This window comes from Mesocricetus auratus, unplaced genomic scaffold, assembly GCF_017639785.1.
Source record: "Mesocricetus auratus isolate SY011 unplaced genomic scaffold, BCM_Maur_2.0 Super-Scaffold_100008, whole genome shotgun sequence".
In the NCBI taxonomy this organism is placed as follows: domain Eukaryota; kingdom Metazoa; phylum Chordata; class Mammalia; order Rodentia; family Cricetidae; genus Mesocricetus; species Mesocricetus auratus.
This window is the reverse complement of record NW_024429192.1, coordinates 5,800,881-5,813,136: the sequence shown is the minus strand read 5'-3', so window position 1 is coordinate 5,813,136 and position 12,256 is coordinate 5,800,881. Positions and strand designations below refer to the sequence as shown.

At 52.5% G+C, this 12,256-nt stretch overlaps 1 protein-coding gene and 1 long non-coding RNA gene across 5 annotated transcripts in view; one reads left to right on the top strand and one right to left on the bottom strand.

Annotated features, from left to right (window-relative positions):
- The window catches only part of Itsn1 (intersectin 1), a 174,814-nt gene that overhangs the window by 145,263 nt on the left and 17,295 nt on the right, over nucleotides 1–12,256 (top strand). For all 3 annotated transcript variants that reach the window (XR_005878825.1, XM_040750476.1, XM_040750475.1), the window contains 2 exons: nucleotides 9,669–9,790; nucleotides 11,363–11,469. Coding sequence is in view for 2 of the 3 variants with exons in the window: in XM_040750476.1 (XP_040606410.1) it covers nucleotides 9,669–9,790; nucleotides 11,363–11,469 (229 nt within the window). In the remaining variant the exon portion in view is untranslated. The remainder of the gene's footprint in view (nucleotides 1–9,668; nucleotides 9,791–11,362; nucleotides 11,470–12,256) is intronic.
- On the bottom strand, nucleotides 1,280–9,535 carry LOC121141892. 2 transcript variants are annotated; one of them, XR_005878828.1, is made up of 3 exons: nucleotides 9,173–9,535; nucleotides 8,126–8,343; nucleotides 1,280–3,382 (listed from the first exon to the last, which is right to left on the bottom strand). It is a non-coding gene; the product is annotated as an uncharacterized LOC121141892 (long non-coding RNA). The 2 variants fall into 2 exon arrangements; XR_005878827.1 differs by lacking the exon at nucleotides 9,173–9,535 and having other exon boundaries at nucleotides 8,126–8,703.

Here is a 12,256-nt window from a genome sequence, read left to right as displayed (position 1 = left end):
CATCTCCAGTGAGCTCAGCTTGCTCCCTGGCTGTAGGCCTTTGATGAGGTGTGAATCTGTAGGGTTGGGTCTCTTACCTCATCAAGGCTTAGAAACAGGAAGAGGCCAGGGACCAGATCCCTGTCAAAGGTGTGCGCCTCATCATCCTCCTCCAACTGAGTCACCTTCTAAGTCTCCAGCAGATTGTGGCTGTGACATGGTCAATGGCTGGTTCCCTCCTGATCCAGTCACCCGTCAGGGACCAGATGCACCCCTGGGGACTGAGCACACATGAGCCTTTGGTATCTGCAAACTGTTAGATACACTCATACCCCTCATTAGACTGAGCTCTTTGAGGGCAGGGCCAGCCAAGCCTCTCTGGGTTTGTCGTATCCCCATCAAGAATCTGGCGTGTGCTCTGTGCCTGTAATCCCAGCACTCGGAAGGCTGAGGCAGGATTATGACTGGGGGGGAGGGGGTCAGTTTGGGCTACATAACAAAATGCTGTCAGGAGAAATAAATTGGGCTGGACATGTAGCTCAGTTGGTAGTGCATTTACCCAGCATGCACATAGCCCTGGAATCAGTCCCCAGCACCACATGAGCAGGCGTGGTGGCGCACACCTGTAATCTCAGTGTTTGGGAGGCAGGTGCAGGGGGGTGAGAAGTTCACGTTCACCCTAGGCATAGGGAACTCTAGGCCAGCCTGGGATACACAAGACTTTATTTTAAAAAGAAAGAAAATGTAAGTTAAATAAATTTTAAAAATCTGCGGCGAGTCAGGGGTATGGCTCGGTGGTAACGCTTGTCGTGGATGGAACCCTGGGTTCTCTCCTCCCCAGAACCACTAAAGGGGTGGCTCATCACAGGAGAGACACAGCAACAACAGCCCTGGTGCTCCCCCTCGTCCAGCTGGCTTTCTGTGGGGTCTCTGTCTCTTGATGGTTGTAAACTACTGTCGGATTAACACACTTGTGTTGAGTGAAGTCTTTTCCTTGCCAGCCACTTTGGTTTTTCCCCACCAGTCGCCTGGGCTCTGCCACGTTGTAGTCCCCAAATAACACACAAGACGCTGTATTAATTATGAAGCTGTTGGCCTTGCTTGTTTCTTGCTGGCTAGCTCTGACTTAAGTATTTAACCCATCTAAGTATTTCTCTTGCTGGAGAAAGGGTCTGGACCTCTTTCATCTATGGCAGCTACATGGTGACTCCCTGTGTTTCTCCTCCCCAGAGTCCTCCTCGACTCCTAGTTCCACCTATCTTGCTTCCCTATTGGCCAACAGTGCTTTATTGACACACACACACACACACACACACACACACACACACACACACACACACACTCGCATATTTCCCAGGGGCCCTCACTCTTGGGGACTGTGGGGGCAGTGTCGGGTGTTGGTGGCAGTCCGCATTTGCCTTGTTTCATTCCCTTGTTCTACTAGCGTAGTCTCCCCTTCGCTACTGGGCCGTCAGTGTACCATCTTCTTCTCCATTCTCTTCACTGTGGATGGTGAGTACCCAGCGCAAAGCCTGTACTGGGGACGCTAGCCTAGATGTTTTCCATGGAAAGGCCCGAAAGCAGGAAGCATTCTTCGTTTTCGTAATCACTTGACTGGTCTACATACTTACTACTACTGGTATCTAGTCTCCTCTGTGAGTGTGCTGGCCTCACAGAAGCACCTGGTTGGACCCTGCGGTGCTGAAATGGCCAGGAAATATCTTAGGTTGGAGGTGTCTGTGTTCCACTGGGGGTCGGTTTGTCGGGGACCAGGGTATTGCCAGGCCCTTCTGAAGCCATCGCTTTGGGGTTGGGAAGTACCCCCACACACACACAACCTCCAGAGTCTTTGGTTGGCTGGTCAGCCAAGGGTCTTTTATTTAGATTCATTTCTAGTGTGTGTGTGTGTGTGTGTGTGTGTGTGTGTGTGTGTGTGACAGAATGGTACCTATGGAGGTCAGAAGGCCATGTTGGGTCCCCTGGAGCTGGAGTTACAGGTGTTGGTGAGCCACTGAAGGGGAGTGCTAGGAACCAGACTTACTATGCAGGCAGCAAACACTCAACTGCAGAGCCCTCTCTCCAGCCCCAGGGGCCACTGTATGGAGAAGACTCGTTGCCTTGACCCTGCTGCAGCCCTTGAGAGCCTGCACTTCAAGGCCAAGCTCGTCATTACATAGACGTTACAGGAAGTGCTATAGGAAAGATGTTGGCTCCCTGGGAACACAGGGAGCATTTCTGATAGTAGGCATAGCCACACCTTTCTGGACTGTCCCATCTGTCAAGAGAGTGTTCTTGCCATACTTGGCTTTCAGACCATCTTTTCTCTCCAGAGTGGAAAGTTCTCTCTGCCTGACCTGGGAACCGCTCAGAGCCTTAATGATGGCCACATGTCTTCCTTGAGAGTTAAGACACAGTCGGCGTTGAGTACAGCAGGGACCTGGCAGTTCCCAAGCTCCTTGAGTGGCTCCAGGGTGCAGCTATACTGGAGGACTGTCACCTCCTTCCAACCTACACTCAGCTGCCACCGAGACCATCCGAAACACAGCCGAAGCCCCCCTAGCTCTGCCACAAGCCCCAAGTGGGCTTCCCTTCTGATGTGGTCTCAGCTGTGTCTCTCAGTGCTCATAGGTGACAGCCCTAACCCTGGAGACCGGGATGTGACTGAATTTAGAGTTAGTGTCTTCAAAGATGTATTTAAACATCACAGTGAGGCCTTCAGGGTGGATCCTACTCTAATATGACAAGTGTCCTTTTAAGAAGAAACCACGTGTAGACAGACACCACGGGTTTCCATTCAGCAAAGGCAGGTTCTGTGGTTGTAAACCCAGGGGAGATGAAGCTTGCCAACACCTTGACCTGACCTTCGACTCCAGCCTCCAGAGCCGTGAGAAAGTAAACTTCTATTTTTAAAGACACCCAGTCTGTGTGTCCTTGCCATGGGGACACACAGAGACACCACCTGTCCAGCCAGGCAAAGACGAACGTGGACTCTGGTCCTACCTCATTGGCTCTTTCTTAACCGAGGCTTTGCTGACTTACTTATCTTCTCCACGTCTCCGTCTCCTCGCCGGCTCATCTGGGTCACAGAAGCTGCTCCAGGAGACTGTTGGTGAGGACTGAGCCGACAGTGTCGGGAGGTTCCAGGTCAGCACTGCTGTATGCCAGCGCCCAGCATCTTCTCCTGTCCACACCTGCTCCTCTGGCTCCAAGTACCCAGCTCTGGTTCTTCCACCATCCTCTTGGTCCACGATGTCTCAGTGCAGGAGTCTGCACTAAGACTTACCTGAGGCTGGCTAAGTTATAGATCCTTTTTTCCCCTTTATAGTTCTTGAGTCTGAGAAGTCCAAGGTCCAGGGCATGCGTCTGGTGGAGCCTCCCGCAGGCATCACCCCCTTGCAGAAGCCTGGAAGGAGAGCAAGATGTCTGCCACATGTTTGTAATGGGATCCAAGCCCTTAGATAAGAGCATTTCTTTATTCATGTGCGTAATCACCCCTAGTCACCCCTGAACCTTCCACCTCCCCACAGGGTCTTATGTGGACACTGAGGGACACGCCAACCATAACAACGCCCAACTCCCATTCCTCCTCTTCCAAATCTCCCCAGAGCTCTCTGGTCAAAGCTACTGCCTCCTTCCCAAAATCCCAATAAAAAAAGTATGCCCCACAGTGCTGCAGTGACATTTTCATCAGACTTGCATACCTGAAGGGTTTATTTACAGCCATTGCTAAGGAAACCTAAAATCCTGTGGGATAGGGTACACCAAAAGTGAGTGCTCCAAAAGCTAGAAAGCACTCCTGGAGACACAAATGCAGCCAAAAAACAAACAAACAAAAAACCAAAGGAAAGCTGCAGGCTATAAAGGGCTGTGGTACCCATGCCAGGAGTTCAGCATCAGGCACAAAGCCACCATGATATGCTACTTGCCACATTCCTAGTCACTACTCCTGGGAGGAATTCCATTTCCACCATTTCTCCATGCTCGCCACATTCCTAGTCACTGCAGAGCAGAAGATGCACTATTCCTGGGAGGAATTCCATTTCCACCATTTCTCCATGCTCATCAAACTGCCTGGCAAGCCAGGTATACCAGATGGCCCTTCTTGGGAGAAGATGAAATTGATTTTGGAAACTATGTGGTGTTTTCTTTTCCTTTTTTTTTTTTTTTTTTTTTTTTTTGGTTTTTCGAGACAGGGTTTCTCTGTGGCTTTGGAGGCTGTCCTGGAACTGACTTTGTAGACCAGGCTGGCCTGGAACTCACAGAGATCCGCCTGCCTCTGCCTCCCGAGTGCTGGGATTAAAGGCGTGCACCACCAACGCCCGGCCCCCTTTTTTTTTTTTTTTTTTTTGTAGTTTCTGGGTTTGTGACTAAGTGAGGAGACTGAATGGACATGTCCAGGAGGGACCCAGCTACACAACTCACAGTGAGTTCCCTAAAACAGGCCAGAGTGGGATACCTGGGTTCAGTGCACAGGGGTCTTTGAAGCCACTGGTGGCATCTTCAACCTCTCACTCACCACAGGCCTCTCACTAGCTCCTACTCTCTTGTCAATACCAAAATAATCAAATCCTGGGGGTGGGAAAGCTGTAGTTCAAAGGTCAGCAGAGACTAAGGTCTTGGAGAGCCCCTATTTGCCACATGCAGGTTCGGTGTAGCAACTCCTGCAGGGCAGACAAGGACTCCGGCATCCAATTTACATATTCGGCTGACAAAGACCCACTTAGAAAGGAGATCTGGGCTGAACGTCCCTAGACACTCCGTGCTGTCTTTCCCTTGACATGAAAACCATCATCCAGGCTTCAGCGTCGCCCTCCCGGCCCCTGTTCATTGCATCTCTGGCTTCGTTCTGATGTCGCTAACCCCCTATAGCACGGCATTTCCCACACCCTGTGTCTCCCACGGGTGTCTGTGTTTACCTAGATGTTTTTACACCCACTCTTTGTGCGTGTGCGTGTGAGTGTGCGTGTGCGTGTGCAGGCACCGAGCACGAGTGCGTGACACCCAGCAACCAGCCTCAAGTATTTTCCTCACGAGCCAGCCACCTTAATTTTTGGACAGTATGATCTCAGGGACGCCCAAGGGTTGTCAAGGGCTAAGCCAGGCTGGCTAGCCAGGGAACCCCATAATCTGCCCGTTTCTGTGCCCCACCTCCCACCCCCACGCAGTACTGGGATTTCAAGTATGTTCCATCATACATGGATGGCTTTGTAATGTGTGTTCTAAGGATCGAACCCAGGTCCAGGCAAGGTAAATGCTTCATCAACGGGGCCATCTCCCAGCCCTTCCCTAGTCTTTTATGCATGCTTCTTTTGTTTTGTTTTTGTTTCTCAAGACAGGGTTTCTCTGTGTAGCTTTGGAGCCTGCCCTGGCACTGGCTCTGTAGACCAGGCTGGCCTTGAACTCACAGAGATCCGCCTGCGTCTGCCTCCTGAGTGCTGGGATTAGAGGCGTGCACCGCCATTGCCCTGCATTCACCCTATTTTTAATTTACATTTCCTGTGGAGTCTCCCCTCAGCTCCTGAGTTTCCCCAAGGACAAGGATGGTATCTGCTTACCCCTGTGTCCCTTCAGCTTCCTAGAAACTTAATAAATATTTATTGACCAAATTACTATTTTTGGGGCTCCTTTGTAACAGAAATCAGGCCTGTTTATTTGCTCAGCTCGATGATTAGCCTGATGTGGGAGCTAATTTGGGTTTCAAAACCACACTGAAGAGAGGGGAGTCTTCCTGTGTGTGTGTGTGTGTGTGTATGTGTGTGTGCTAAGTACTTCTCTATTCTTTGAAATTCCACACTATCTGTGGGCCCATGTATTGTTTGTAGTAAAAAGGATCTTAATTCTACTGGCCATAGCAGTGATGCTTGAGGGGGATATGATGGTCTTAGGGGGCTGAGATATTTTCCAAGTCTCTGGGCCTTCCAACAGGACATTACAGCCCTGTCCCTTTCATAAATGTATTAAAGAAAATGGTATAAACTTGGGAGCCTACATGAGGAATTTCCTGTTGGCTTTAATGTTTTGTTTTGCTTTTTTAACTGTTTGGAGTCCTTGTAGTATTATTTCAGCTGTGATCCAATCTTAGTTTTGAGGCACCCTTCAACCCTGCTCCATGGCTATGGAAAATCATTTACCATACTTTGTCCCTGAATCTTTCGGGCAGTAAACTGTGTGTATCTTGGTACCCAAGGGAGAGAAGGCCACACCCTTCTAACTCCTGAAGGCTTTTCTAACTTGCCCTGCTTTGAAAACTGAAGGTTTTAAAATTCTCTTGTTTTTCTAAATAGTAAGTTTTCAAAGGAAGGATATTTTGGGGTTTAGGATTTCTTTTTGGAGGCTCTCGTGGTTCTCTGGGTCTGGAACCCAACCTTCACAATATCCTGTGGGTCAGTTTAGTGATTAAAATCCAGTCTCAGGTCAGTGTGATTGCTTTGTAGTGTGGAGGCAGACCTCTTCACAAAGCCTTTGCCGTAGATTGTGTTCTGGGTCCAGAGGTCAGCGTGGCCATTCCACGTCTCCAAAAATGCTGGAGTTAGACTTGCAGGGGTGGATTCTGGAGGTCACAGCCCAGCTCTGCCAGTATCCCCAAGCTCTCAGCTCTGGCTTGGGTGCTGTAGGTGTGTGGATACAAAGGCTGGCCTGTCCAGATCAAGGCATGGGCGCCCTCAAGTGCATCCAGAGCTGACCCGAGCCAGGTGTCCCAACACCTTCCGCTTTTCTCCTAAACTTGTACCCAGAGGGTCTTCTAGAATCCAGGCATCGCTTCCAATAGGACCTCATTTCAGTTTCTTGGTCGTTCTTGCATCTTCCGGTTGCGACACTTCCTTGTAGAAAGTAGTTTGTGTTTCTCAGTGGGATCTACTGGCGGGTGATGTGGGCTCCCTGTCCTGTGTATTTAGTACATTAGTCCTGGGCCAACCTGCCAAATTTCAGCCATTGCTTTCTTGTTAGGACAAGTATATACTCAGTCTTGAGAGTGTAATGTAGTAACCTGACCTGGTGTGCTTGGGGAGTAGTGTTAGCTTAGAGGGGGCAGTACCACCTGGGGGAGAGGGTGGGGAGTTCAGCCTTCAACCTAGGGGGATACCACCTTCAACCTGGGGGGCAGTACCACTTTCAGCCTGGGACTGCAGTACCACTTTCAGCCTGGGGTGGGCAGTACCACCTTCAACCTGGGGGGTGCAGTACCACCTTCAACCTGGGGGTGGCAGTACCACTTTCAGCCTGGGACTGCAGTACCGCTTCCAGCCTGTGCCGGTCCCAAAGTCATGGTGGAGATCTCAAAACTAACAAGTTGCAGGCCACAAACAGGCTATTTTCCTTCACGTGTTGGTGACTTTTTTTTGTTGGTTTGTCTGTTTTGTTTTGTCGTTGAGACAGGATCTCACTAGGTATTCTTGACTGTCCTGGAATTCACTATGTAAAGGAAGCTGGCCTTGAACTCAGAGATCCGCCTGCCTCTGCCTTCCAAGTACTGGGATCAGAGGCGTGTTGCCACCACGCCCAGCTTGCAAACAGGCTTTTGAAGCCAATAAAATCGTGTGCAAAATATGTGTGGGTGTGTCATGTGGCACACGGGTTTGCGGGGTGCAGGCCTAGAGGACCCCTCAGGCCTCTCCAAGAGGACAGCGACCTGAAGGGATGTTTGTGAGCCTTGCCTGCCCACTGCTGCAAACACTTCCAAACAGGGTTGAGTTAACATAAACCCCGCCTTGTAAGAGCTCTACCAGCCCTGTGGACAGCAATGCCCTGGAAGCACCAGGAGACTGTCTGCGAGAGGCCGGGCCGAAAATGCGGGGTCCACATTCAGCCACTGAACAAGAAATGGCCCGAGTCCAGGGTCTTTGGACTCACTCTTAGGACACCAGGCGAAAGTAGGGCATTCAAAGTGTTTCCTAGGTGACTTCCCCAAGAGAAGTTAAAGAGCAAAGAAATCTGGCGCGGGGGAGAGGGGGGTTCTCAGCTTCCCGTAACCCAGCGCTCACCCAGCTGTGGGGACACTCAGGCCTTGCTTCCTTCTGGGAGGCATTGCCAAGACCGATGTTTCCAGAAGACAGCGCCCAGGGGCAGACAGAAGAGACAGTCACGTGGGTGGCTGAGCCGGAGGCCCAAGTTGGGAGTCAAATGAGGGCTGCGTAGCCACACTCACCTTGCCGCTCCGAGGTCTGGCTCGCCCACCCACAGTGGCTGGCTAAAGTCCAGGGTGGAAAGTGTCACCATAACGATAGCTCCCTCCTGCTGGTCTCCTGGCACCGTCTTGGCTATCCTGGGCTGTTCTGTGCCAATTAGAGAAACCACAGCATGCAGAAAGGGCAATTGGCCGGGGGAGGGAGCAGAACTGAGGACTATAATCCTAGGAGGCAATGTCTGCAGCAGAAAAAAAAAAACGGTTCACCAAGAAGTTCATCCTAACGCTTTCCCCAGACGGATATCTTATTCCCGGAAGCTTGCAGCATCTGCATTGCAGGCTCCTCCCCAAACCTGAAGGCTCGCCAGAGAGCTTGCCCGAAAGTCTATTTGGCAAAGTTCTGGTCATTTGTTTACAGGTTCTGCCAGGGCGGCTGGTGGTGGAGGGGCCACACTTAGACACTCACTGGAAAGTGCACAGCGCCCCCTGGTGGCAAGTCGCAGGAAGGACGGGAAAAGAAAGTGAGTGGGTCTCAGCCCCACCCACCTCTCAGAGGATGTATTTTACAAGTTCTGTGATTAAATAACCACCACCATCTAATAAAAAGACGTCTATGTGTGGGACCGCTTGCATGTATAAAACGGTGGGCCCAGCTCGCTCCCGAGAGTGGGTGCTGCCGAGGCTGGAATGGGCTGCACTGATCAGAGCTCCAAAGAGCAAGCTGAGTCTCAGGGCAGCTTAGGGGCTGTTCCTTCCGGCAGCCGTGGCCCCTACGAAGGCCTGGCGGGACTGCTGCGTGGGAGCCCTCTGCCGCGCTGCCTGAGGCTTGCTGCTCATCTTCACGGCTACACGACGTGACCTTGCCCGGAGAGTCTTCCCAGTCCTGTCTGGATCCACCAAAAGCATCTGCACAGTTACCACAGCCTCTAAAAGCCGGCCTCAGGACAGCAGCCTGCCCTCCTGCAGCCTGGGGTGGACAACGGGGTCTTAGAGAGCGCAGCAGCCTCTGGACCACTCCGGGCTTGGACTCTAATCACTGTGGAGGGGAAGGACCTGGGGCGAGTTTACCTTTCTGAGCCCTGGCTTCCTTCTCGGTGCGGTGGAACTGATTCTGGAACTTCAGAGAAGCCGTCAAGGCAGTGGTCAGCATGCAGCGCCCTGGCACAGTGCCTGGCACGCAGGCGTTGGCTGGGTGCGTGGGCAGGTCGTTTAACCCTTCCATGGTTTGTGTCCAGGCGTGTGTGCGGCCACAAGCTGCGTGGCTGGAGACACGGAGAATGTAACCGTCTGACAGTTCCAGGGCAGGAAGTCCCAAGTCCGTATGGGCAGCAGGGCTGCTCCTTCTGAAAGGCTCTGCGCTTCCTTTCTCTCAAGCTTCTAGAACTGACGTCGGTCTGCGGAGATCTCTGCTTATGACTGTGTCACTCCAGTCCCTACACCCACCGGGAACTGATGACGCCATGACACCCCCCCAACACACACACACACACAGAGTCACATACACAATCGCAAGGGCTTCCCCAGCCTTGGATTAAATGTTTCCCTAAATGGTTGTGTTTTCCAGGGTGCTCAGACTTACACCTCTTAGATATGTTGACCCCGACCGAGAGGAAGCGGCAAGGCTACATCCACGAGCTCATTGTCACGGAGGAGAACTACGTTAACGACTTGCAGCTGGTCACAGAGGTACAGGGACCCTGGGAGACTGGGGTGGCCGGGGGTGGGAGGGACAGGTGGGGTTCCTGCTGGAAGGCTTATGTCCTGGCTCTGGGCCTGGGACAGTCTCTGGTGTATGAGGGGTGTCTGAATAGCAAACACCTCAGGGGTTTTACCCAGGAGGGGAGATGGTCACCTTTTTTCACAGGGCCACCCTGGGAGTCAGAGAGGCCGCTCTCACCCAGGGCCAAGGCCGAGAACACATAGGTCCCAAACTAATGACTAATGGTGGAGCATGTGTGGGCTGTGACTTGGGACTCTTGGCTCCAGTCAGAGGCGTTGCCTCTCAGTCACCAACTGATTGATGTCACTAAGTCATATGACATCCCTGACCCTCAGTGTTGGCTCCCGAGCAGAGACACTTAGCCGCAAGTCTCGAGTTATTTCTAGTGCCACCATTACTCCTGAGAAAGACCTGCTGCTATGGCTGAGCATGAAGGCATGTTCTCCCACGGCTCCACGAGACCGCTGGTCTGGGATGGCCTGCCTTTGTGGGTAGCCAGTGAAATGGCACTCTCTCTGAAACGGTGTGATGAAGGAAGGCCGTTAGCTTCTCAACCCCACACACAGTCAGAGTAGCCATGTCAGGAAGTAGGTTTGTGGACCTGGCCGGAGGGTCACCTTCAACATGAAAAGTCCTGTCATGGTCTGTAAGCCTATAACCTAGCCAATGGTATGAAACTGATGTCACCCGCGCATCCAGGAGGGATAGCGTTCTGCTCTTTGATGTTATTGGAGTTCCGGGCTGGAATGCTAGCCCACAGGGGTCTCCCAATTGTGTTGTCTCAAGACGTCTGCCTGCTATTAAATATGTGGTCAAAGTGGGTAGGGTGTGAGCGTCACCCACTTAGATGTGGCATCCTGTGTGGACTTTGCCCGGTTCACCGTCGTATTAATGACTCATGCAGAGCGGTGCTCCCAAGCATCAGCCACACAGGCCAAGTTCATTTCAAAGATGAGCTGTCCCTGTGCCCAAAGAACTTTCAGAGGCGCCTGTGTCCAGGTGCCTGGTGGGTAAGGGACGAAGCCACATCGGGTCCTATCTGAGATCTGTGATTAGCTATGAGTTATCTGCCCGCCCGCCCAGAGCCTGGGAAAGGCCTGTTTGCTTAGCAGAGCCCAGGAAGAGGGTGGCATCATCTTCTCCATGCCACCTGCTTTGGGCTCTGTGCTAGCCCTGCAGCTGCTTCCCTCAGAATGCTCATGGCTCCTCTGGGCCACACATCTCCACAGGCTTCCTCAAACTCCTATGTCCTCCTAGACGCCTTCCTCACAGTGAGCAGGGGAGGCAGCCCCACCCACATGCGTGCAGGTTCACAAGCCTCCTAGCTTCCTATTGGTGGAGCCAAGTCCCCTCCTCCTCAGAATTCTCCTGGGCTCCCCTCGTCAAAATGTCCCCGCCCCCCCCAGGAGAAGGTGCAGTCTCTGAGTCCTCTCCCTTGTGCTAAACAAATCTGAGTGTGTGTGTGTGTGTGTGTGTGTGTGTGCGTGTGTGTGTTGAGCTGACTGCTTTCTGAACGGCTTCATTTTCTGCACCTGTAGATCTTTCAGAAACCCCTGATGGAGTCTGAGCTGCTGGCAGAGAAAGAGGTGGCTATGATTTTTGTTAACTGGAAGGAGCTGATTATGTGTAACATCAAACTGCTGAAGTAAGCCTTTTTCCTCTCTAACCTCCACAGCACGTGAGCCTGCGTCTCTGTGTGGTCCGTCTGTCCCTCACACATGCATGCCACCCTGTGTCCCCTCTGCCCCCTCCCACCCTGGCTCGTTGTCACTCACTGGGCCATCACCTTCCTGTGCTCTCTCTGTCTCCTGGAAATTCACCACCCTCCTGTGCTCTCTCTGTCTCCTGGAAGTTCACCACCCTCCTGTGCTCTGTCTCCTGGAAATTCACCACCCTCCTGTGCTCTCTCTGTCTCCTGGAAGTTCACCACCCCCCTGTGCTCTGTCTCCTGGAAGTTCACCACCCTCCTGTGCTCTGTCTCCTGGAAGTTCACCACCCTCCTGTGCTCTGTCTCCTGGAAGTTCACCACCCTCCTGTGCTCTGTCTCCTGGAAGTTCACTCTGGCTTGCTCCCAGTGGGGAGTGAACCATCCGTACACTCAGGGTCCTGCCCTGACCACAGTGGCAGATTTCCTGAACCGGGACACTTCTGGCTCCTGGTTGTTGGCTGGATCCGTGCTTCGGGGCGGGGCCCCAGGGTGTGGCCTCTGACCCGGGTTCCCAGCAGTGATTGGCTGTCTCCTGAGGCTCTGGGCTGCAGATGGAGAGTCAGTGGATCCTCACCAAAGACAAGAAGTGTCTCAGGAGGGTCCTGGCAGCTGCCCGAGGCCACTTACACGTTGTACCTGTTTAGTCTGCAGAGGCTGCTGCAGGGCCGGAGCTAAAGGATTTAGACCTCGCCTCTTTGGGCCTCAGTTTCCCCATCTACACACT